The sequence below is a fragment of the Scyliorhinus canicula genome, chromosome 23, assembly GCF_902713615.1.
Source record: "Scyliorhinus canicula chromosome 23, sScyCan1.1, whole genome shotgun sequence".
Lineage (NCBI taxonomy): Eukaryota > Metazoa > Chordata > Chondrichthyes > Carcharhiniformes > Scyliorhinidae > Scyliorhinus > Scyliorhinus canicula.
This window is the reverse complement of record NC_052168.1, coordinates 15,584,415-15,609,294: the sequence shown is the minus strand read 5'-3', so window position 1 is coordinate 15,609,294 and position 24,880 is coordinate 15,584,415. Positions and strand designations below refer to the sequence as shown.

The 24,880-nt window shown below is 48.4% G+C and overlaps 1 protein-coding gene across 1 annotated transcript in view; it reads left to right on the top strand.

Annotated features, from left to right (window-relative positions):
- LOC119956381 (eukaryotic translation initiation factor 3, subunit 6 interacting protein) overlaps positions 1–18,361 on the top strand; it is a 34,729-nt gene extending 16,368 nt beyond the window's left edge. Inside the window, exons 10-15 of the mRNA XM_038783551.1 lie at positions 978–1,148; positions 2,576–2,709; positions 11,442–11,615; positions 14,713–14,902; positions 15,531–15,611; positions 17,642–18,361. Of these exons, the coding sequence (XP_038639479.1) occupies positions 978–1,148; positions 2,576–2,709; positions 11,442–11,615; positions 14,713–14,902; positions 15,531–15,611; positions 17,642–17,677 (786 nt within the window). The 3' untranslated portion in view covers positions 17,678–18,361. The remainder of the gene's footprint in view (positions 1–977; positions 1,149–2,575; positions 2,710–11,441; positions 11,616–14,712; positions 14,903–15,530; positions 15,612–17,641) is intronic.
- Positions 18,362–24,880: the final 6,519 nt, after the last annotated feature.

Here is a 24,880-nt window from a genome sequence, read left to right as displayed (position 1 = left end):
GGGTAGGTGGATTGGCCCCGCTAAATTGCCCACTAATTGGAAAAAATGAATTGGGTACTCTAAATTAATTTTTTTAAAGTTAATAATGTTTTAATTCAATAAGCAGGAGGAAATGAAAAGGACTGTATATGTCAGATAATGAAGGGTTTCTCTTTCCTTCAGGATTTCTGGCCCTGGATTTAGATTAATTCAAAAGCCCTCTGGGCCTCTGCAAGTGTTATCATGTGACATGCTTAATAGGGGCAGCATGGTCGTGCAGTGGTTAGCGTTGCCGCTTCACGGTGCCGAGGATCCGGGTTCGATCCCGGCCCCGGGTCACTGTACTTGTGGAGTTTGCATTGCTGACTGAGCTGTATTGTGGTTGGGAGTGAGAATGGCCAACAAGACCTTGTGACTAGAGAGAGAAAGTTTGCAGGAGCTCCACTCTCAGTGACTGCTGTGTGGATACTGATTCCGATCAGGCTGGGACTTTTAAGGTCGGCCACCGTCAAAGCTCATGATGGCCCGAATGGCCTACTCCTTCTAGAAATAATGGCCACATGGTAGGTGCCTACGGAGCCTCAGCAGATGTCGTCAGGATGAGAAGGCAGGGAAAGGTGAGCTTGGGGCGAAGAATAAACCTGCTCTTGGTTGACTTGCAGTCTTTAGCATAGCAATCGATGCTCAGAGCTGTAGTTAGTAAATTATAATAGCTAATAAAATGAAAAGTGAGTCATAATATAATTCTAACTCTTGCCCCATGCATGATGAGCTTCTAAAAATCACAGCGCTCAGGTAGCCAAGAGGGGGAAACTATTATAACCAGATCATCTGCTGTCCCCTCATCACCCGAATTCAGAAAGAATGTTACCCCACAGTAATTCACTCTAGTTAGTAAGTCTACAGGGAGGGTTAAGTCATAGTCTTCCAGTTGTGGATGGACACCTGATGTTTGGGAGTTGTGTGCTTTCTCTAAACCTGTTCGATTTCCATTACAGAGTATGTACTCCCGAGTGCCAGAGTGTCAGGTCACAACTTATTATTACGTGGGCTTCGCCTACCTGATGATGCGGCGTTACCAGGATTCTATCCGCGTGTTTGCCAACATATTGCTCTATATTCAGAGAACCAAGAACATGTTTCAACGTTCGACCTATAAATACGAGATGGTAAGCCCAAATAACACAATTGTGTCTGTAGTTGCACCTACATTTCTCTTTATTTCATTCAACTTTAGCACGAATAATGCTTGCTTCCTGGGTGTTTTTATTCAAACTACTGGATAGTCCACGGGCCCAATACGATGAATTAGCAAGAGTTACTGACCATGTTGGCTTTATTAAATGTCGATTTTCTTATGACCGTTCCTGGTGCTGCCGACTCCTAAATGCTCAACAACCACCCCCCCCCCCCCCCCCCCCCCCCCCCCGCTTCGGCCAAATAATAATTTTCCATGTGCTGAGATAGTGAGCGCCAAACAGCAAGGAAGGCAATTGCCGCCTAACCTGTTCCTACCCCAGTGTTCATCCTGCGTGCGTTAAGTCGACTTGACGTAATGATTAAAGAAAGACACATTTATATTGTGCCTTCACAACCTGCAGACACTCCAAAGTGCTTGGCGGCCAGTTAAGAGTTTTTTACGTGCGAGTCGCTGTTGGAATGTAGAAAAGGTGGCTGCCCCCCCCCCCCAAATCCCCTCTTTTATATAGTGCGACGTTGCCGTTATCTCTTTTTTTTCCATCTGAGAAGTTAGGCTGGACCTTGGTTCAGGATTTCTCCCAGCAGTTGCCACCTCCTACAGTGTAGCAGTCCCTCAGTACCGGTGCTGAAGTGTCAGCGTCAGTCTAACCCACAATGTGTCTGTCTCTCTCTCTCTCTCCTCTCTCTCTCTCTCCTCTCTCTCCTCTCTCTCTCTCTCTCTCTCTCTCCTCTCTCTCTCTCTCTCTCTCTCTCTCTTCCCCCCCCCCGTTACGGAAACAGAGGTTAAACACATTGCCCATTATCCTGCCCTACCTGAGAACAGTGATTGTACCTGGGACTGACGTTCCATTTAATTGTTCAATGTTTTGCGCAGCCCATTTTTTTTGCACTGTGTGGTCCCGCACTTAGTATCCCCACTACCTGGTGAGACGTCCCGCCCCAGGTGCCCATAGATCCGCTAGTCGAGAATTGGCCTGTTGATTCACATGAAGACCCATGGCAGAAGCTCGCGACCCTGAGTGAACGTTGTCCTGGGATCGAGGGACACCCAACGTCACTGTTTGTGGGAGCTTGCTCTTTGCAAATTGACTGCCTTGTTTCCTACATTACAGCAGTGACCACAACAGAACTCGATTGGCTGTAAAGCACTTTGGGATGTACTGACATTATGAAAGGCGCTATAGAGGTCCGAGCATGTCATTCTCTACATTGGAGATAGAATTTCAGATACAGCTGAGTGGTTTTTCCAGCTCCGACTGATTGGTGCATATGTAGATTTTCCAAACAATTGTGTGGGATCATCCCCAAGTGGAAATGCATGGGAATAATTACAGATTAAATTAAAACCCCATTTTCTTTCTCTCTTCCTCTTGCCCCTTTTCAAATCAATGTGTAGATAAACAAACAGAATGAACAGATGCATAGTCTGTTGGCAATTGCCTTGACGTTGTACCCGATGAGGATCGATGAGAGCATCCACACGCAACTGCGAGAGAAGTATGGAGATAAAATGCTGCGAATGCAGAAAGGGTAAGTCTCTCACCCACCTATATTCAGCGTTGCAGTTGTTCAGTAATGATGAATTGACCTTCCCAGGAGTGTTCTGTCAAATGAATATTTGTTAATGAACTATGTACAGCGGTGTTTGGGCAAGTGACCACTTCCGGACAAATGTGAGGTCATGCATTTTGGAAGGTCTAATGCAGGTAGGGAATATACAGTGAATGGTGGAACCCTCAAGAGTATCGAAAGTCAGAGATCTAGGTGTACAGCAGTGTTCTTCAAAGTCGGGGGCGCGACCCGCAGGTGGGTCGCGGGAGGGTATCGGTTAGGGTCGCGGAGCCGTTGTCCGCGGCACTCCCGAACGCGCAAATCCCCGCGCAGCAGCTGGCATTTCACAACGCCGGATGCAAGCGGCCGCCACCATGTTAAAAGAAAAATTTGCCCGCATTGCGCATGCGCGCCGATCATCGTGCGCACATGCTCAATGCGGCCGATTTTTTAACATGTTCGCGGAATGCGGATGCGCGCCGATCATCGTATGCGCATTCTGCGAACATGTTTTTAAAATCGGGGTGCATTCCGCGAACATGTTACGAAATTCGCCCGTATTGCGCATGCGCAGTGCGACCGCTATTTTTTTAAATAGTTGCAGCTTTTTGTTTTACAAGTTCTGTAGTTGTTTTTATTCACTTATTTTATTCATTTAATTTTTATTTTTTATTTTCTTTTATTCAAGTTCAGGGGGTTTATTCATTTATTTCATTTATTTTATTAATTTTATTTTGTTTACATATTCGGGGGCGGTTATTTGATAAAATTTTACAGAAAAATATTCAGAACTTTGGACAGATGGAAACTCCATACTTTCCGACACCAGAAGGCTTCACCTTCATCCAACAGGTTCCATTGGAGGAGTGTGTACGAGGGCCAAAGGGACCCAAAACCATTTCCTCCATTTTTGTCAGCAGCAAACAAGGTAAGAGAGAATGGTGGGTCGCGAAGGTCGGCCGGTTGGTAAAAATGGGTCCCCAGAAAAAAAGTTTGAAGAACACTGGTGTACAGGTCCACAGGTCACTGAAAGGGGCAACACAGGTGGAGAAGGTAGTCAAGAAGGCATACGGCATGCTTGCCTTCATTGGCCGGGGCATTGAGTATAAGAATTGGCAAGTCATGTTGCAGCTGTATAGAACCTTAGTTAGGCCACACTTGGAGTATAGTGTTCAATTCTGGCCGCCACACTACCAGAAGGATGTGGAGGCTTTAGAGAGGGTGCAGAAGAGATTTACCAGGATGTTGCCTGGTATGGAGGGCATTAGCTATGAGGAGCAGTTGCATAAACTCGGTTTGTTCTCACTGGAACGACAGAGGTTGAGGGGCGACCTGATAGAGGTCTACAAAATTATTAATATTTTTTTTTAATTTAGATGACCCAATTATTTTTGCCAATTAAGAGGCAATTTAGCGTGGCCAATCCACCTACTCTGCACATTTTTGGGTTGTGGGGGCGAAACCCACGCAGACACGGGGAGAATGTGCAAACTCCACACGGACAGTGACCCAGAGCCGGGATCGAACCTGGGACCTCAGCGCCGTGAGGCGGTTGTGCTAACCACTAGGCCACCATGCTGCCCCAAAATTATGAGGGGCATAGACAGAGTGGATAGTCAGAGGCTTTTCCCCAGGGTAGAGGGGTCAATTACTAGGGGCATAGGTTTAAGGTGCGAGGGGCAAGGTATAGAGTAGATGTAAGATGTAGAGGCAAGTTTTTTTCACAGAGGGTAGTGGGTGTCTGGAACTCGCTGCCCGAGGAGGTGGTGGAAGCAGGGACGATAGTGACATTTAAGGGGCATCTTGACAAATACATGAATAGGATGGGAATAGAGGGATACGGACCCAGGAAGTGTACAAGATTGTAGTTTAGTCGGGTAGCATGGACGGCACAGACGTGGAGGGCCGAAGGGCCTGTTCCTGTGCTGTACCTTTCTTTGTTCTTTGTTCACAGGCTTGAGCAATGAGGTAGGCTTTGAGACAGATGGGTTCAAGAAGGGTATTCCTGTCGGCTCGAGGTAGCCGATGTCCCGGCGGAGCCAGTAATGGAGCGCTGAAAGTCGGAAGGTGCATGAAGCAACAGTTGGAGAAACGCAGCAATCTCTTTTTGTAAAATATTTTTATTCTCCATTTTCACATTTTCTTCAGAATTTACACCCCACCAACAAGCAGTAAACGGTAACAAATACAAAGTCAATCCCCTTATCAACAACAACCATCCCATCTTCCCACCACCCCAAACAACGACCCACCTGACAATATAAGGATCAAATAAAACAAACCCTCCCACGGTGGGAGAAACAAAGGGGGGGAATCAGGAATCGCCTATGGTCACCATTGACCTATAGAGTCCACCCACGCCCCTCCCCCTAACATTCAATGCCATCCAGTCCCCGAAAGAGTACCGTAGATGACACCCGTGAATTGTAAACCCCCCCCCCCCAACTCCTCCACTCCACCTCCTCTTACAAAACTCCTCCCCCCCCAACCTCTGTTCCTCCCCCCCCCCCCCCCCCCCCCACCCACCCACTTTCCACCCCGGCTAGACTCTTTGGGACCTGTTCTACCGGGCTCCGATGGCCGCAGCCCCCCCCCCCCCCCCCCTCCCCAGCTTAAACCGGCCAGTGTGGAGGCCCCCGCCCGGGTCTCTTTCCCCTTGCCCGGTCCCAGGAAAACCAAGAAATCCCCTTTAGCATACAAACCCCGCATACACACCCAAGCCCCAAAGAACCGTCATTGCAAGTGAAAGTCCCATCTCTTCCTTGTCCGAGTATATACAATGTTGGCTCATTTAGCACATATACCAGCACGCAGTGAAAAAATACAGTTACATGAGCCTACATCAGTACATGACCATTTCTCAATTCAGCCACAGTCCATCTGCCTTCGCAAACTCCTCCGCTGCTTTCGCCGTCCCGAAATAAAAGTCCTTGAAAGGTTGCCCTCAACTTAGCTGGATACACTATGCCGCACTGCACCGTACTGATCTACAGTGCCTTCTTCACCCGGCTGAAGGCAGCCCGCCTCCTCGCCAGCTCCACCGTAAAGTCCTGATACATTCTCCAGCCCACTGAACCACCCGCTTCTGCTTTGCCAAGCACAGGACCTTCTCCTTCACACTTTACCTACGAAAACACAGAGTCACTAATCTTGGCTGCTCACTCTCCTTTGGTACAGGCCTCCACGATCGATGAGCCCAATCCAGTTCATTTCAGGAGGGATCATTCCCCTCCCCCAATAGCTTCGCCAACATCGTGGCAAAATACTCAGTCGGCCTTGGGCCTTCCACTCCTTCGGGCAGACCCACAATCCTCAGATTCTGTCGCCTGGATCTGTTTTCCATTCGTCCATTTTGGCTTGCAGACCCTTGTTGATCTCTATCACCTTCCGCATCTCCTTCCCCATTGAGGTAAGTTGATCACTGTGCTGCAATAATGTCACTTCCACTTCCTTCAGCGCCTCACCTTGCTCTCGCACCTCCACCTCTGCGCTCAATACTGCCGCCCTCACAAGGGCAATCGCCTCCTCCACCAGCACTTTCAGTACCACCCCCATCTCCTTCCTCATCGCCTCCATGTGTTTTGTGAACTGCCTTTCGAGTTCCACGGCCATCACCGTAGTCATTTATTTAGCCGTGGGCAATGCGGCCTACCCTGGTGCCCCAGCCTCCACTTTTCTTGCCGTCCTTGTGGTGACCTTTCCATCCTGCTTTTTTTCACGGCCGTATTTTTACTTATTTTCAACATTTCCCTTCACTGTGCCTTCTCCCTGCTTTTGACGCCTCTGTTGCCCCTGGGACTGGGCGTTAAACCCTGAAAATGCCGTTCCCGAACGGGAGCCCTCCAATGTGCGGCTGCCTCCCGCCCGCCGTCACCGGAAGAAATGCAGCAATCTCAAGAGGATTGTTGGGCTGGAGGAGGTTACAGAGGTGAGGTGGTACGAGACCGCCTGGCAGAGCAGACTCAATGGGCCGAATAGCCTTCCTCATTATGGAGACCATGGAGGGATTTGAAAATGGGTCTAGTTATGCAGTTTTCTACACCTCCACATTCCATTGTTGCTTTTAAAGTTATGTTTCTGTTGGAATAATTGGTGGCTGATTGGTATAGAGCAATACAAGTGTGAAATAGTGGGAGTAAAGTTAATCTCACCCTACCATTGGATAAACTGTTGGGTAATGGCTGCAAATTGGGCTTTAATCCCTTCTTCCCCCACCACCATCAAATTTACTCTACTGTGGTCAACAGGGAGTTGGACAGGACAGGGGCAGCGCAGTGGGTTAGCCCTGCAGCCTCATGGCGCCGAGGTCCCAGGTTCGATCCCGGCTCTGGGTCACTGTCCGTGTGGAGTTTGCACATTCTCCCCGTGTCTGCGTGGGTTTCGCCCCCACAACCCAAAAATGTGCAGAGTAGGTGGATTGGCCACGCTAAATTGCCCCTTAATTGGAAAAAAATGAATTGGGTACTCTAAATTTTTTTTTTAAACAAACAAACAGGGAGTTGTACTGGTCAGGGTGTTGATGTATTTTTAACAACAATCCAATAGTTTCCGGGTCACTATTGTAGTATAAAGACCTGGCACAAATAGGGTTAATGTGAGACTGAGTATAGTACCGCCCCCACAGTGATGTAAGAGCACTTGAACCGCACCCCGGGTCAGTCTAGCCTGGGACAGAGCCGTGTGTACCAGCAAGCATGGAGACAGCTCTTGGCTTCTACCCTTTACTGTGTGTTTGTGAATAGTTCTAAGAGTCATTATAGACTTTGAATTACCTATGTATGACCACAAAGACTTCTTCAGGCCCATCAAACTATACCCAACGCTCCAGAACAACGATCACCGCGACTGTCTGTTAATTCTAGATTTTATTGAACTAATTTAGTTTGAATTCTCCAATTGCTATGCTGGAACTTTAACCCATGCCCCTGGATTAATAAGAGGTCTCTGGATTACTCTATTTTTTATTTACTCATGGGATGTGGATGTCGCTGGCTGGCCCAGCATTCATCTCAGCCACAGAGTCAGCCACATTTCTGTGGATCTGGGGTTTGCTAGACGAATACCTGGACTAGTAGGGTTGCCCAATGAGTCTGCACTGACCCATTTAAGCCTCACTTCCACCCTATCCCTGTAACCTAATGGCCCCTCCCAACCTTTTTTGGTCACTCAGGGCAATTTATCACGGCCAATGCACCTAACCTGCACGTCTTTGGACTGTGAGAGGAAACCGGAGCACCCGGAGGAAACCCAAGCAGACACGGGGAGAATGTGCAAACTCCGCACAGACAGTGACCCAGCGGGGAATCGAACCTGGACCCTGGCACTGTAAAGCCCTGTGCTACCGTGCTGCCCACGGTTGGGCTTGTATCTGCTGGAGAAGAGTAAGAGAAGACCTGATTGAAAATTGCAAGATCCTGACAAAGTCTTGACAGGATGGATGTGGAGAGGATGTTTCTTCTTGTTAGAGAATCTAGTTCTAGGGACCTCTGTTTAAAAAATATGGAATGGCCCATTTGAGATAGAAACGAGGAGGATTTTTTTCCTTGGTGAGGGTCGTGGGTAATTTTAACTCTGTCCCCCTCAGGGCAGAACGGTGGCGCAGTGGTTAGCACTGCTGCTTCACGGCGCTGTGGTCCCAGGTTCAATCCTGGCTCTGGACCGTGTGGAGTTTGCACATTCTTCCCGTGTTTGCGTGGGTTTCGCCCCCACAACCCAAAGATGTGCAGGGTTAAGGCTGCCCCTTAATTGGAAAAAATTAATTGGGTACTCTAAATTTATTTTTTTTAAACTCTGTCCCTCAGGCAGTAGGAGCTGACTCTTTGGATATTTTTACGGCAGGAGTATAATATTCTTGATGAGCAAGGGGGTGAAGGCCTACCAGGGTTAGATGGAAATGTGGATTTTTGGTTACAATCAGATCAACCATGATCTTATTGAATGGCGGAGCAGGCTTGTGGGGCGAGTGACCGATGCCACCGAATTCATACATAACAAATGCTGGCCTTGTCAGGGATGGCCACAACCCATGAGAAAATAAAGTGTTTAAAACTTGAGCACGTAGCCTAGGCTCCCACCTCTGTGTAAGGTGCGTTGTGCAAGGTGCCATTTTTCAGATGATTTCTTAAACTTTGCTCTCAATACTGAGAGATCTTTCCCATCCACCTATTTCAAAGACAGGAGGGTGTGTGGTGTCCGGGCCAACATTCATCCCTCAACTAACAGATGATCTGTTAATTTGTTGCTATTTGTGGAATCTTGCTGTTCGCATATTGGCTGCCTCGTTTCCTGCGGCAGTGATTGCGCACAAAACTACTTCAGCAACAACGTTCCTTTATATAGCGCCTTCACTACGTTTAAATAACCCAAGGCACTTCAGAGAAGATTAATCAAATAAAATTTGATACTGAGCCACATGAGGGTATAATAGGGTAGTTGACCAAAAGCTTGACCAAAGCAGTAGGTTTAAAGGCAGCAGGTCAAAGGAGGATCGCGAGGTAGAGAGAATTTGGCAGGAATTCTGCTGCTTCGGCACAGGTTCCAGCGCTGGAGCAATTCTCTTTTTCAAAAAGGGATGTACGAGACGCCAGGTCTGCCGATCAGTCATGTAGGATGTTCTGTTGGCGTGAACGTCATAATAGAAATGCATACGTACATTAACTGTTAAACTTTTATCGCTATTCCTCAAATCAGCGCTGGCAGACCTTCTCTGATCCAAATATATATATAAAGATCTTATTTCTATTCAGTTCCCTCCTCTTCCTCATCCTTTTTTTGTTCAGAGGGTTCCAATCGCAGGTTCCAATCTTTCCTCATTCTCAGCCTGTGTACCTCCTCAGGACTGTTCTACTCCTCCCACCAAAAACCCTACACCTTACCCTTAATGCTGGCCATAACCGGCTGCGGTGGTCCAACTACAATTTCCACATCACTCCGTTATATCTCACAATCCTCGTTAATATATCCCACCATTTTTATTGCTTTGTCACCACCTAGGAACACAAACTGATGGGTTTAACCATCTATTCAGTATATTCCACAGATTTCTGCCTGCTTTGTTAACCTCAGGCAGTAAGGCCCAGTCTTGCTGCTTCTGCCTAACCTCAAGGCTGCAAACAGAACGATGATCAGCCTCATCTTCCAGCTCCCTGCCCATTGACCCAACCCACCTACAACTGAGGAACACGTGAGGTCGTATGAAATAATAAATGGGTTTTGAATTGACACCTGAGATTTTATTCAGAATTTCCATTGTTAACTGTCTTAAGAAGCTGCAGATCTCTTTGGATTATTAACACTGTTAGCTACTAAGGTGACAGTGGTTAGCACTGCTGGCTCACGGCGCCGCGGATCCAGGTTCGAACACGGTCCCAGGTCACTCTCCGTGTGGTGTTTGCACATTCCCCCTGTGTCTGCGTGGGCTTCACGTCCAAAACCGAAAAGATGTGCTGGGGAGGTGGATTGGCTAGGCTAAATTGCTCCTTAATTGGATTTTGTTTTTTAAAAAACATTGTTAGCTGCTCCATCCTGTTGTTATCTGCAAACAGTGGACAGTACTCCATTCTCTAAATAGCAATTCCAAAACCAACCCTTCTGAAACTCCACTGCTAACTAGTTTCCACTCTGACACCTCCCCACATAACACCGTCCCTTGCTTACCTTTGTCACACATTTTGTAAACCAGGCTGTTGTATGGGACGGTCAACTGCTCTCCAGACGTTGAGGCCATGTGACTTGGCTGTGATGCCTCTAAAAGAGTGATCCAAAACTACCCTTCTGTGTTCAGATATCTACCCACCTTTTCTCTTTAAAAAATGTAATCAACTCGAGCTGAGCTGTGGTACCTTCTACGTTCCATAAAGAATGAAGCTCCCGTGGAGCAACATTACCACCTACTGGCGTTCTAATATAAGCCACAAGGATCATCTGAGAACTGACAGTTTCAGAGTAAGCCATCTGAGGTTGCTTAGAAACTGTTCTTCCAGATGTATAAATAGAATTGTTTTTAGTTCATTGACGTTTTCACTAAAAGCTTGCCTGAATGTGTTAACTAGCTTGGAGTCGCTAAGATGGCTTTCTCATCTTTCTCAGAGTGATAAATAGGGTGAGAAATAAGTTTGCCAGGCACAGGGATCAATCCCAGTCCCAGAAAGGCTTGGCCCTTGTTCTATATTACCGTACCCCTCGTGGCTTCCCTAGGTCGCTGGCTGAGAAAAGAGATATTTTGTAGATTCCCGCAAGTCCCTATCATAAAACAATTCTGAGATAGCGAGATATGGGTGGCTATTATTTGAATACCGAAGCAGCACCACAGCCAACATTTGTCTGGTATTAACAGTGCAGTAAATATTCGTATGTTGGAGGGCAGCACGGTGGCGCAGTGGTTAGCCCTGTTGCCTCACGGAGCCGAGGTCCCAGGTTCAATCCCTGCTCTGGGTCACTGTCCGTGTGGAGTTTGCACATTCTCCCCGTGTTTGCATGGGTTTCACCCCCATAACCCAAAGATGTGCAGGCTAGGAGGATTGGCCACATTAAATTGCCCCATAATTGGAAAATAATTGAATTGGGTACTCTAAATTTATTTTTTAAATATTTGTATGTTGCAGCTTTCTCCTTGGTTTGTTGTGCTTTTCCAATGGCTTATTTTTTGACAACCTCCCAATTTGATATTCCCCGTGTGTGTATAATTGCTCCTTTTTTTTTGTCCCCGATAGAGAGATGCAGATTTTTGAGGAACTGTTCAGTTTTGCTTGTCCTAAGTTCCTCTCTCCGGTGGTGCCAAATTATGATTCAGTCCATCCCAACTACCACAAGGAACCCTTCCTACAGCAGCTGAAAGTGTTCATGGATGAGGTGCAGCAACAGTCTGTACTGTCCACCATACGTAGGTACGTGAGCTCAGAATATAACAGCATTAGCTGGCACTATTTCCATCTATTAGTGTATATGTAATAATAGTATATTGCAATAATAATATATTGTACGTAAAGTAACCCATGGCGGGGCAGCACGGTGGCGCAGTGGTTAGCATTGCTGCCTCACGGTACTGAGGTGCCAGGTTCGATCCCGGCTCTGGGTCACTGTCCGTGTGGAGTTTGCACATTCTCCCCGTGTTTGCGTGGGTTTCACACCCACAACCCAACGATGTGCAGGCTAGGCGGATTGGCCGTGCTAAATTGCCCCTTAATTGGAAAAAATTGAATTGGGTAATCTAAATTAAAAATAAATTAATAAATATTTAATCCATGACAAGTTACATCAGGATAACTTGTCTCGATGGAACCATTTACAAGCAATGAGTAAATGGCCTTTTTAGGCCATTTTATGATTCAGCCTTTTTAGCAATGGAAGAATTGGGGAATGATATTAGCAAGTTGCAGAGTGGGTGGGAGAGGATAACATTTGATCAGTAAAATGGGCTTTCTCATTCACTCACTCCCTCTCTCTCTCTTTCACTCACTCACACTCACTCTCCCTGACTCTCTCCCTCACACTCTCTCTCCCTGACTCTCTCCCTCACACTCTCTCTCCCTCACTCACTCAGTCTCTCACTCTCTCTCACTCTCTCTCCCTCTCTCTCCATCCCTCTCCATCCCTCTCTCTCTCTCTCCCTCTCTCCCTCCCTCCCTCCCTCCCTCTCTCTCTCCCTCCCTCCCTCTCTTTCCCTCACACTCTCCCCCCTCACACTCTCCCCCTCACACTCTCCCCCCTCACACTCTCCCCTCACTCTCTCCCCCTCACTCTCTCCCCTCACTCTCTCCCCTCACTCTCTCCCCCTCACTCTCTCCCCCTCACTCTCTCCCCCTCACTCTCTCCCCCTCACTCTCTCCCCCTCACTCTCTCCCCCTCACTCTCTCCCCCTCACTCTCTCCCCCTCACTCTCTCCCCCTCACTCTCTCCCCCTCACTCTCTCCCCCTCACTCTCTCCCCCTCACTCTCTCCCCCTCACTCTCTCCCCCTCACTCTCTCCCCCTCACTCTCTCCCCCTCACTCTCTCCCCCTCACTCTCTCCCCCTCACTCTCTCCCCCCTCACTCTCTCCCCCCTCACACTCTCCCCCCTCACTCTCTCCCCCCTCACTCTCTCCCCCCTCACTCTCTCCCCCTCACTCTCTCCCCTCACTCTCTCCCCCTCACTCTCCCCCTCACTCTCTCCCCCCTCACTCTCTCCCCCTCACTCTCTCCCACCTCACTCTCTCCCCCTCACTCTCTCCCCCTCACTCTCTCCCCCCTCACTCTCTCCCCCCTCACTCTCCCCCCTCACTCTCTCCCCCCTCACTCTCTCCCCCCTCACTCTCTCCCCCCTCACTCTCTCCCCCCTCACTCTCTCCCCCCTCACTCTCTCCCCCCTCACTCTCTCCCCCCTCACTCTCTCCCCCCTCACTCTCTTCCCCCTCACTCTCTCTCCCCCTCACTCTCTCCCCCTCACTCTCTCCCCCTCACTCTCTCCCCCTCACTCTCTCCCCCTCACTCTCTCCCCCTCACTCTCTCCCCCTCACTCTCTCCCCCTCACTCTCTCCCCCTCACTCTCTCCCCCTCACTCTCTCCCCCCTCACTCTCTTCCCCCCTCACTCTCTTCCCCCCTCACTCTCTCCCCCCTCACTCTCTCCCCCTCACTCTCTCCCCCCTCACTCTCTCCCCCTCACTCTCTCCCCCTCACTCTCTCCCCCCTCACTCTCTCCCCCCTCACTCTCTCCCCCCTCACTCTCTCCCCCTCACTCTCTCCCCCTCACTCTCTCTCCCCCTCACTCTCTCCCCCTCACTCTCTCCCCCCTCACACTCTCCCCCCTCACTCTCTCCCCCTCACTCTCTCCCCCTCACTCTCTCCCCCTCACTCTCTCCCCCTCACTCTCTCCCCCCTCACACTCTCTCCCCCTCACTCTCTCCCCCTCACTCTCTCCCCCTCACTCTCTCCCCCTCACTCTCTCCCCTCACACTCTCCCCCTCACTCTCTCCCCCTCACTCTCTCCCCCTCACTCTCTCCCCCTCTCTCTCTCCCCTCACTCTCTCCCCCTCACTCTCCCCCTCACTCTCTCCCCCTCACTCTCTCCACCTCACTCTCTCCCCCTCACTCTCTTCCCCCCCTCACTCTCTTCCCCCCTCACTCTCTTCCCCCCTCACTCTCTTCCCCCCTCACTCTCTTCCCCCTCACTCTCTTCCCCCTCACTCTCTCTCCCCCTCACTCTCCTCCCCCCTCACTCTCTCCCCCCTCACTCTCTCCCCCCTCACTCTCCTCCCCCCTCACTCTCTCCCCCCTCACTCTCTCCCCCCTCACTCTCTCCCCCCTCACTCTCTCCCCCCTCACTCTCTCCCCCTCACTCTCTTCCCCCTCACTCTCTCCCCCTCACTCTCTCCCCCTCACTCTCTCCCCCTCACTCTCTCCCCCTCACTCTCTCCCCCTCACTCTCTCCCCCTCACTCTCTCCCCTCACTCTCTCCCCCTCACTCTCTCCCCCTCACTCTCTCCCCCTCACTCTCTCCCCCTCACTCTCTCCCCCTCACTCTCTCCCCCTCACTCTCTCCCCCTCACTCTCTCCCCCTCACTCTCTCTCTCTCTCTCTCTCTCTCTCTCTCTCTCTCTCTCTCTCTCTCTCTCTCTCTTGTTCTCACTCTCTCCTCTCTCTCCCTCACACTCAAGAGTAACCTAATTTTCACGTGTACGTTTACACTCGAGCTACCGTGTCAGATTGAAGTGTAACTCTAGTCTGGAGTCAGTCCAGCATTGAAATCTTGGGGTGGGACTTAGCCAATAGATACATCAACTGAGTAAAGATGATGTTAGAAGAGACTTGGGTGAGTATAACGAGGGTCTCAAGAATGCACTGATCAGTAAATATTCAGTGGGACATTAATTGACCTAAACGGTCCATTCAATAACCATCTGAAGATATCTTGCATCAGCTTTGCGGCCAGTATCGTTATGGCTGCCCATCTTTACTTGTTGATTTCTGGTTGATTGCTTTCTGGTTGCTTTCTCTCCCCATGCAGTTTCTTAAAGCTGTATACCACAATGCCAGTCATCAAGCTGGCTGGATTTCTCGACATGACCGAACAAGAGTTCCGCATCAACCTCTTGGTCTTCAAGCACAAGATGAAGAACCTGGTGTGGACAAGTGGGATCTCGGCCCTGGACGGCGAATTTCAATCTGCTTCTGAGGTTGACTTCTACATCGATAAGGTGGGTTTTGCCTGGAGAAGAGCCCTTCCTTTGTACTCTACCAGTTTCATGACACTTAATCCACATGACTTGACCCAGGTAAACATTCGACATGTGATCCTAGGGAAAGGGCTCCCAAACCGTGGGTCACAACACCTGACGGGGACGCGAGGTGAGTGATTGAGGTCACGAGGCCGCGGCAAGTTGCGAGCCCAGCAAATGGTTCCAAGGTCCGAGAGCATGCGGGCGGTTTGGAGGTTTGAAACCTGAGGATCCATCTTTCTCCCTTGCAGCCTGCCACACTGCTCTGAATAAAGAAAATTATAATTCTCCCACGCCCCGTTAAGCAACTCCCCACTTCCCTGCTCAACAATCCCCCCCCCCTTCACCCTAGAACAGCAACCCTCTCCATTCTCTGTGTTGCACAGATTGTTAAGCATTGGAACGTGGTTACAGTACGACAAAGTGTGGGAGCGCTGCCCTAGAGTAATGAGGCAAACTGCACCACATTCAGTTGTTGCCCTGGCTGACCCGGAACAGGCTGGGAATTGAACCTGAGACTTCGGGGTGTATATATGGCAGAAGTACCTTTACCTGCAGTGGAAACATTTGAAACTCTGGCTAAAACTTGTTTTCGCTGCTGCTTTAGGACATGATCCACATTGCAGACACCAAGGTGGCCCGACGATACGGTGACTTCTTCATCCGGCAGATTCACAAATTTGAAGAGGTGAGTCTGTGTTTTATTCTCCACTCGCTGACTTCATTAAGCTCCTTCTAGATCAGGCAGTGACAACGTGGAACTAACTCGACTGCTCCTCAATCTCTGACTTACACCACAAGGTGAAATTCACTGAAGTGTATAATGTGGAGGTTCAAAGTAAAAAGTGTCTCTCTCTGTGTCGCTATGGTAACCTTTCAGCAAGATTGTCAGCATTTGATGCAGTGCCACACAACAGACTTGTGAGAAGAGTTACAGCTCATGGAATAAAAGGGAAAGTAGCAACATGGATACAAACTTGGCTGAGTGATGGGGAACATTGAGAAATGGAATGGATATTTTTCGGGCTGGAGGAAGGTTTGTAGCGGAGTTCTCCAGGGGCCGGTATTGAGATCCTTGCTTTTCCTGATGTATACTGATCCAGATTTTAGCGTGCAGGGGGCAATTTTAAAGTTTGTGGATTACACGAAACTTGGAAGCACTGAGCGAGGAGGACAGTGGAGAACTTCAAAGAACATAAGTTGGTGGAGTTGGCAGATGGTGTTCAATGCGGAAAAGTGTGAGGGAGGGCACAGATTTAACGTAATTTGCAAAAGAAGTGTAGTGCCCAGAACTGTACACACTATTCTAGCTAAGGTAATCAAGAGGGTATTTTAACGCAGGGGTGTGGGGGAAAGGCTGGGGGATGGCACTTTGTCATTATGCTCGTTTGGAGAGCTGATGCAGACACGATGGGCCGAATGGCCGCCTCCTGCACCATAATGATTCTGAGTGGGTTGAACTTCCTGCGAAGTGGATTGAGGTTTATATCAAACTGAAGTTGGATATTGTCTTTAACAGGCCTTCTGTGCGCAACATATATCAAAAATATCATGACACTAAACTGTTCGTACTGTCAAAGATCCTTCAGGGCTTCCAAAATGGCAGTGGTCATTTATCTTTTTATTCTGGGCAATTTTTGGTGTCCAGAAATGCTGGAGATTGATGAACCTGGATGGCACGGTAGCGCAGTGGCCAGCTTGGGTCACTGTCTGTGCGGAGTCTGCACTTTCTCCCCGTGTCTGCGTGGGTTTCCTGCGGGAGCTCCGGTTTCCTCCCACAAGTCCAGAAAGACGTGCTTGTTATGTGAATTGGACATTCTGAATTCTCCCTCGGTGTACCCGAACAGGTGCCGGAATGTGGCGACTAGGGGATTTTCACAGTAACTTCATTGCAGTGTTAATGTAAGCTTACTTGTGACAATAATAAAGAATATTATGTTTTTTATTTTTTTTTATTTAGAGTACCCAATTATCTTTTCCAATTAAGGGGTAATTTAGCATGGCCAAGCCACCTACCCTGCACATCTTTGGGTTGTGGGGGCGAAACCCATGCAGATACGGGGAGAATGTGCAAACTCCACACTGACAGTGATCCAGGGTCGGGAATCGAACCCGAGTCCTCAGCGCCATAGGCAGAATGCTAACCACTGTGCCACCGTGCTGCTCAATAGAGAGTATTATAACCTAACCAGATGTAGTGTAGTAATATGTCGTCCTCCACGAAGGAGCTCCGTTCCGTACCAGTACATGTGAAATTGTTCTCGCCCCTGCAACCTTGTGGCCTCTTGGTTGAAGTTTCCCATATGGGCCTCCTTCCATTGGGCTTGGGGTGGGGAGCCACTTGTTTAAAGTAGGTATCCCAACAATTGGCAGAGAGAGAGATTTCCAGTCTCTGGAGGGAATTTAATAAGAGAAATGGAAGTGTTTGGGGAAAATGGATTCATTTTTAATATTTTTCTCCCTCAAACTTGAAGCTTTGCAAGGCGTTAAAGGCATAAAAAGGTAGGCTGTCATTTCACACTGGTTTCTTTTGCCTGGCACCCATCAGCCTGCAAAGACCCCCCCCCCCCCCCCCCACTGTCATAGACCAACTCCCCCTTGACCAGCAGATTGATGATATGTTGTGCATTATAGAACGCTCGCTGGAGGGAGACCTGCTGAACGTGCCTTACCTCATCAGGCCAGAATATTTCATGCTAGTTCATTTTTGTTTTGTAGCTCAACCGAAGCTTGAAGAAAATCACGCCCCGGTAAGGGAACATCTGTACCCACAGCAGCAAATGGTCAGCCAAGAATGTTGCTGCTTCCCAAAGTGCAGAGCGATGGATGGTTGCTCGGGCTTTTGATTTCTCAATGGCCAGGTGCGTCGCTTGTGCAGGGATCAAGAACTTGCCACTCGCACCTTGGTAACAAGAATTATTTGCCTTCTGGTTTGTTTTATAATGCATACGTTCTTAGCCAGCCTTCTGCTCGCAATGAACCGATACAGGCAATTTGTAGTTGATAATGTGACACCGAAGAGGAAAATATCTAGTCTTCTGAATGAAACATTCAAGAGAGCAAAATGCCTGGGGAGTTCAGGCTGTATGAATTATAAAATAATAATTTGTTCCTATTATTGCAAACCCTTGGTAGCTGATGCATTCCGAATTCAACAAGCACCTCGCTGTACTCTCTGGTCTTCTGTGTAAATGAAGATAATGAAGAGCGTTGCTGCCCATCTCTTAATTAAATTTTGAGTGAATCTGCACCTAACGGACTGACGTATGATTGTCTTGTTCCTTCGGACAACTGGCCACGAGTGGATACGCTGGCTATCTCCACAAAACCCCTGCCTCTGTAAGCCACCTGTGAGTAATTGCGCGTCGATTGACCATCTGGATGTGTCTGGACATTAAATAAAACACCAAGTCTCTCAATAAAAATGTACTTGCTGCCTCCTGCCTTATGGTTGTTTATTCAAGGATATTGCTAACAGCGTGAATACTGCATGGAGCTAATTGTTGAGTATTACCAAGAACGTCCACCAAAATCAATCTAGCCAATGTTTAGTTAAAAGAGAAACTACAAAAACATGAAATAAGAAAAACAGAACAGATCTGTAAGTGTGAGAATGCAACAATTTGGCTTTAGAATGTGGCTTTGGGTGTCTGAGGTGGTCTAAGAGTATTTTTCCCCTATCGTTCCTGGGGTTGTCTCCCCCCCGAATCCTTAAACATCTTTGACAATCTATCGAACTCTGATTTAAATTTAGTGAGGACTACTGTCTATGGTGCTGAGGACCCGGGTATGATCCTGGCTCCGGGTCACTGTCTGTGTGGAGTTTGCACATTCTCCCTGTGACTGCGTGGGTTTCACCCCCACAACCCAAAAATGTGCAGGTTAGGTGGATTGGCCACGCTAAATTGCTCCTTAATTGGAAAAAATGAATTGGGTACTCTAAATTTAAAAAGAAAATGAAATGAAAAATGAAAATCGCTTATTGTCACGAGTAGGCTTCAATTGTGGATTCCTGGTTAATTTGCTGTCAGTCTAGATTCAATAAAATCTGAGATGGATTTGCAGGTATCATATCATTTAATAATAACCAACTTGCAAGGCTGACTCAATCCATAGGACCTCAGGACACACACACTGTCTTCTGAGAGCCCAGAATAAAGAGAGACAGAATACAAAGAAGCTTCTGCTGATATATTCAAAATCACAGTAAGATTCACATATAAGCTTCCCATTGGTCATTCTATACACCTCCTGACCTGGCCCTATATCCTAATTGGTCACTTTGCATTTGTAATCCCATCATCCTTTGCACCATGCTCACCATGAGGCAAAGCTCCCCTCTCCCGAGCTATGAAACTTCTGCTTTCCTTTGTTCTGTCTGTGACCACAGTACCCTCATGGTCCTAAAGTCCACCCTGTTCGTTTGTTCACTTCCTCATTCCCTCCTTTTATCATTTCATGATAACCCATCATTCCTACCTGCAGTTATGGCCCCTCAACTAAGAAAACGCGTTGCTGCACTTCTAAATCCTACTGCAGCACCTCATCGGCCGCTGCATGCTCGTGGATCCTAACAGTCAAGACTCTGGCGGCTCCACGGCACCCTGCATTTTACCCATCACGCATTTAAGGATGATCGTGCCCACAAAGATGCAGGCGAGATAGTCAAGAGCATAACGGTTCTGCATGGCAAACAACCTGAGTTGAGATAATTCCCTGGTTAGTGCCCCAAGGGCCCCTAAGGTCTTGTTTCCCAGGATGGTAAGGCCGCAAATAAAATACTTCCTATCGTTGACCGCCAAGGAACCCCCCATCCGGCTGAGTGGCCCTGGTTGGGTGCTGGAACCTGAGGTTTCTTCCAACCTTCGAAAAATTTGGTTGAGACTGACCGACGCGCCAATTTATGGTGCAGTATCCACTCAGTGGGGCAGGGGACTGTGGTGGGGACTAGAGTCCCGATAGCAATTTGGCGGGGAAATGGGAGTGACTAAACATTGGTCACTGTACCATTAAAGAAAAAGTAGTATCCTTGCTCCGTGTACCGGCTAGCATCACAATCAGTGTATTGGTTGAGCAGGGAACCCCCAGTAGCCCATTTCATCCAGCTTTGGAACGCCCATTCGGGCCTCATAGCAATGCGGAACGCCCTAGACTCAACAGTGATATGAGAGACATTCGCCCAGCTACAAAGGAGCTGGATGCCTAGCGTCAACGGGACACAAGTGGCATTGTAACAGGCACATTGACCTGATGTCAGGGTTATGCAACACCTTGGATCAGTACAAGTGGAGGACAGACATGTTATATTCATTTTCATCTCTACCAGCAAACAGCCGTACCTCTCACTGCTGAAACAATTCTCATATGACCGGGAATCTCTATTGGGAGTGAAGGGGCTAGGTATATATGCCCTCCACCGTTGAAGCTTATCCTAGTGAGAGTGGGAATTATCCCCAGGAAGGGGAAGGCGAATAGCCGGTGGGCCGAACCTGGATCGGAAGGAAGAGTAACTTGCGCGGACGGTGGCTCGGAACTCTGACAATGAACCACAGTTGGGGGAGTGCCCCAAAGCGGTGAAACAGAACATAACCTAGACACCGATGTGGGGTTTGGGTAGCAGACAACCCTCCCCTGGCCATACAAGCGGTGGTAAATCTAGAAGAGATTCATACCGTCCAGGTTTCCCTCATTCCGGATCCTAAATAAATTAAGTACATCTCCTGATAATCTACGTCTGGTTGTACCTCCCCTCTTACACAGCCCTTCCTCTGTCTAGTCCCTCTTTCTCTCTCACAACCTCTTCCTACCCCCTCCTCATAGTCTGATTTTACCTGTAAGGCATCAAGGTTAACACATCCAAAATCAAATTTACATATGCTCCAAAAACAAGGCAATGTCCATGCAGTCTTCCCTTCCCATTGTTGGGACCGGTGCAATTGCGTCATAAGTCCTGAATGGTCCGTTAACCGGATGACCTTCCATGAGTCGATACCACGTCCTCGTATATGGGGGCAGCGAAGAACTTCATCTTTGCAGAGGTGGAATGTCCGGGTACTTCGGTTGGGGTTACAGATGTAGATGATATTCCCCTGTTCCATTACCGCCGCCGATGTCACTCTAAGCGAGGCGTTGCCGAAGATCACACAGGCGGCGTGTAGCCACCCCATCATGCTTCACACCTGTAAAATAGCGCTGGGGAAGGGAGGCAGGTTAGTGACCGACCTTTTACAGTGGTGGAGGTAGACCCAAACACTCCACCCCTCCACTTTAACTGCAGTCGGGGTGGTAAGGAGAACTTGGAAAGGCCCCTCCCATCGTGGCTCTAACCCTTTCCGAGTCCAATTTTTGACCATGACATAACGACCAGGCTGCACTGAGAGCGAGCTATGTGATAGGGACGGTGACGAGTGAGCTGCACGGTACTGGCCATGGAGCTCCTTGAGGGCGTTAGTGAGGGCTAGAACATAGTTAGTCCTTTCTTTAGTCAGATGGTGAAACTGGACCAATCTGGGAACAGGCAGGTTCCCGGGAGTTCTAATGGGCCTGCCGGAAAAGACTCGGCAGGAGAGAGCCAGGCCGATCCTGCAGGCGTGACCTACAGCTGAATGAGGGCAACGGGGAGCAACTTAAGCCATGTCGGCCCCGTGTCCGCTCTTAATTTAGCCAATCTAGTTTTGAGTGTCTGATTATGTCTCTCAACCAACCCGGCTGACTGCGGTCTGTCCACACAGTCTAACTGCTAACATATCCCCAACTGGGAGCAGAACTCCTTGTTAATCTGTCCAATCAAATGAGGCCCGTTAACAGAACTTAACTGAGCCGGTATTCCGTACATAAACACCTCATCACATTTTTACAGCCTTTGGCTCTCCGTCCTCTTCCGTCTGGTGTCATGGTCACCAGTGACGAGATGTCATCTTTGGTGAATAATGATGGGCCAAGCCTATCGGCAGCATCCGAGCCCTAGCCAGCGTACAACACATATTAAAGCATCCAATGATTGTGCAGTCTACAATTATAATAACAAGTATTATCAATCCATGCAGCAGGTAAATCCCCATGACCAAGCTATGAGAGATAACCCCGAACTGAATCTGACTAGATAGATAGCCATCCTCAATACTACCGTGTTTCCCTTAGGATTTATATCCTTCTTATAGTTATACTGACTAGCAACTATCCCTCAGCCTTGTTATTCGTGTTTACATGTCAGGATTTGTAAACTGTGCAGGAAAATCAATGGTAAATGCATCCATCTCGCAGACCAGTGTCAATAGACCCTTTGTGAGGTGCTTTCCTCAAATCCAATCACCGTGAACCATAGCTGGCGCCACTCAGGAAGGTAACACAATAGCCATTCCGGTTGTTCCACTACCTCCAAGGCATCTGACTACCTCGGGGCAGTAGCACCATAAAAGCGTCCTCATGTCCCTTAGAAGCAGCCCACAACTCAGTCCATCAGTGACCACAAGGTCCTTATCCCTCACTGGGGTTTTCTTTTGTAGGAAGTGCGTTCCGTTTCCCATAGGAATGGTAATTGCTGATATTTTGTATCATGCACTGATTATCTTGCTTTATTAATTGCAGGAGCGTCAACCAATCCTGTTTCTCTCCTTCTGACTTCCTGACTCTGACGTCAAACATTGTACTGAATCATGTAGCCCGCCAGCCCTGGCTTACTTGAGACAATAGCTCCGTTTTCTTCAACCCCCTGTTGTCTATTCTCATTTTCCTTACCGCATGGAGTGTATACTTGCCATTATTTGGTTTTTCTTAAACACCACGCACTTAGTACAGGTAACTTCTTGTGGTTACAACCCAATTGAATTTATACATAACAGTCCCTAACAACTTGCAGGACATTTAGTCTGTAACAACTGTTATACTCTCCAATGCTATATTGGTTACAAATTTCCCCTCGCGGCAGCAAGCTGCTAATATTCTAGACCAGTGCCTCTCAAAGTGTGGTACGTGTACGCACCGGTACGTGGAGTGTTTCCAGAAAAGAAAGAGACAGTAATCCTGGATTGGCTTGTTTCGCTCACCGGTCCCTGGCACATTGGGAAAAAAACTGCCGGTACGCCACATCAGATAGTTTGAGATGCACTGTTCCAGACTACTGTCATTTAAAATACAGGGGTTCCTCGTAAGTCACTGCTGTCTGCCGAGACCCTTAATAACTCCTCCGCGTAATACGTCCCTCCTGGAGACCACAGATCACCCATCAGCTAACGTCCCGTTAGAGATGTCTGACCGGAGGTTTCAGTATTCAGTAATAATTTGATATTTTTAATTTGCTACTCACATGCAACGGAGTAACCAGGCAACATCCCATCAGACACCAACTGAACTGTTCGCCTCATGCAACTGAGGAAGCAGGCAACATCCCATCAGACACCAACTGAACTGTTCGCCTCATTCCAAAACTTAACCAAACCTGCAATGACTGAAATAAAATCTTTGAATCCATCAGACTGACCTTTGATTTCGTCGAGGCAATCGAACCTAATCAAATGCGAGTGATTAGACTGTTAGCAGAATACGAGACAGAGGAAAAGCGATATAAAGATATCGTGGGCCCATAATTCCTCTCTCGCCGTCTGAAAGCATTCCAATTCTGATTTCGCAGATGAAAGGCAAGATAGTCGAGAAATCCCGGGTTTCGGCACCAAATGTGGATTCCTGGTTAATTTGCTGTCAGTCTAGATTCAATAAAATCTGAGATGGATTTGCAGGTATCATATCATTTAATAATAACCAACTTGCAAGGCTGACTCAATCCATAGGACCTCAGGACACACACACTGTCTTCTGAGAGCCCAGAATAAAGAGAGACAGAATACAAAGAAGCTTCTGCTGATATATTCAAAATCACAGTAAGATTCACATATAAGCTTCCCATTGGTCATTCTATACACCTCCTGACCTGGCCCTATATCCTAATTGGTCACTTTGCATTTGTAATCCCATCATCCTTTGCACCATGCTCACCATGAGGCAAAGCTCCCCTCTCCCGAGCTATGAAACTTCTGCTTTCCTTTGTTCTGTCTGTGACCACAGTACCCTCATGGTCCTAAAGTCCACCCTGTTCGTTTGTTCACTTCCTCACAATGAAGTTACTGTGAAAAGCCCCTAGTCGCCACATTCCGGCGCCTGTCAGGGGAGGCTGGTACGGGAATTGAACCGTGCTGCTGGCCTGCTTGGTCTGCTTTAAAAGCCAGCGATTTAGCCTGGTGAGCTAAACCAGCCCCTTGTGAGCTAAACCAGCACCTCCCTGTGACTGCGTGGGTTAAATCCTCTGATTTAAATTAATAATTGGTTGAGCGTCAATTGTCATTTTTAGACTAGAGTAAGCTGAAAAATAGTAGCGGGGAAGAGCAGACAGACTGTCGAACTTGCTCTGGCAATTCGAGTAAGTAAGCATAAAGTAAGATGGCAGCTCATCACTGTGTGCAGCTCAAAACAAGAGTTGAGTTTGGGAACTTGGTGAGAGAGGAAGGTGCTGTTGTAGAACATACAGTGCAGAAGGAGGCCATTCGGCACATTGAGTCTGCACCGACCCACTTAAGCCCTCACTTCCACCCTATCCCCGTAACCCAATAACCCCATCTAGCCTTTTTGGACACTAAGAGCAATTTAGCACGGCCAATCCACCTCACCTGCACTTCTTTGGACTGTGGGAGGAAACCGGAGCACCCGGAGGAAACCCACGCAGACATGGGGAGAACGTGCAGACTCCGCACAGATAGTGACCCTGTGGAGAATCAAACCTGGGACCGTGGCGCTGTGAAGCCACAGTGCTATCCACTTGTGTTACCATGCTGCCTCTGAATTTCTGCAACAGAGGAGGCGGCTAAGAGGGGGAGATGGAGACCATCACTGGGACCTGGGAGCTGAATCATTAATCGATGAGCAGATAAGTGAATGGTTGGTGAGTTTTTTGGCCAGCCATGATAG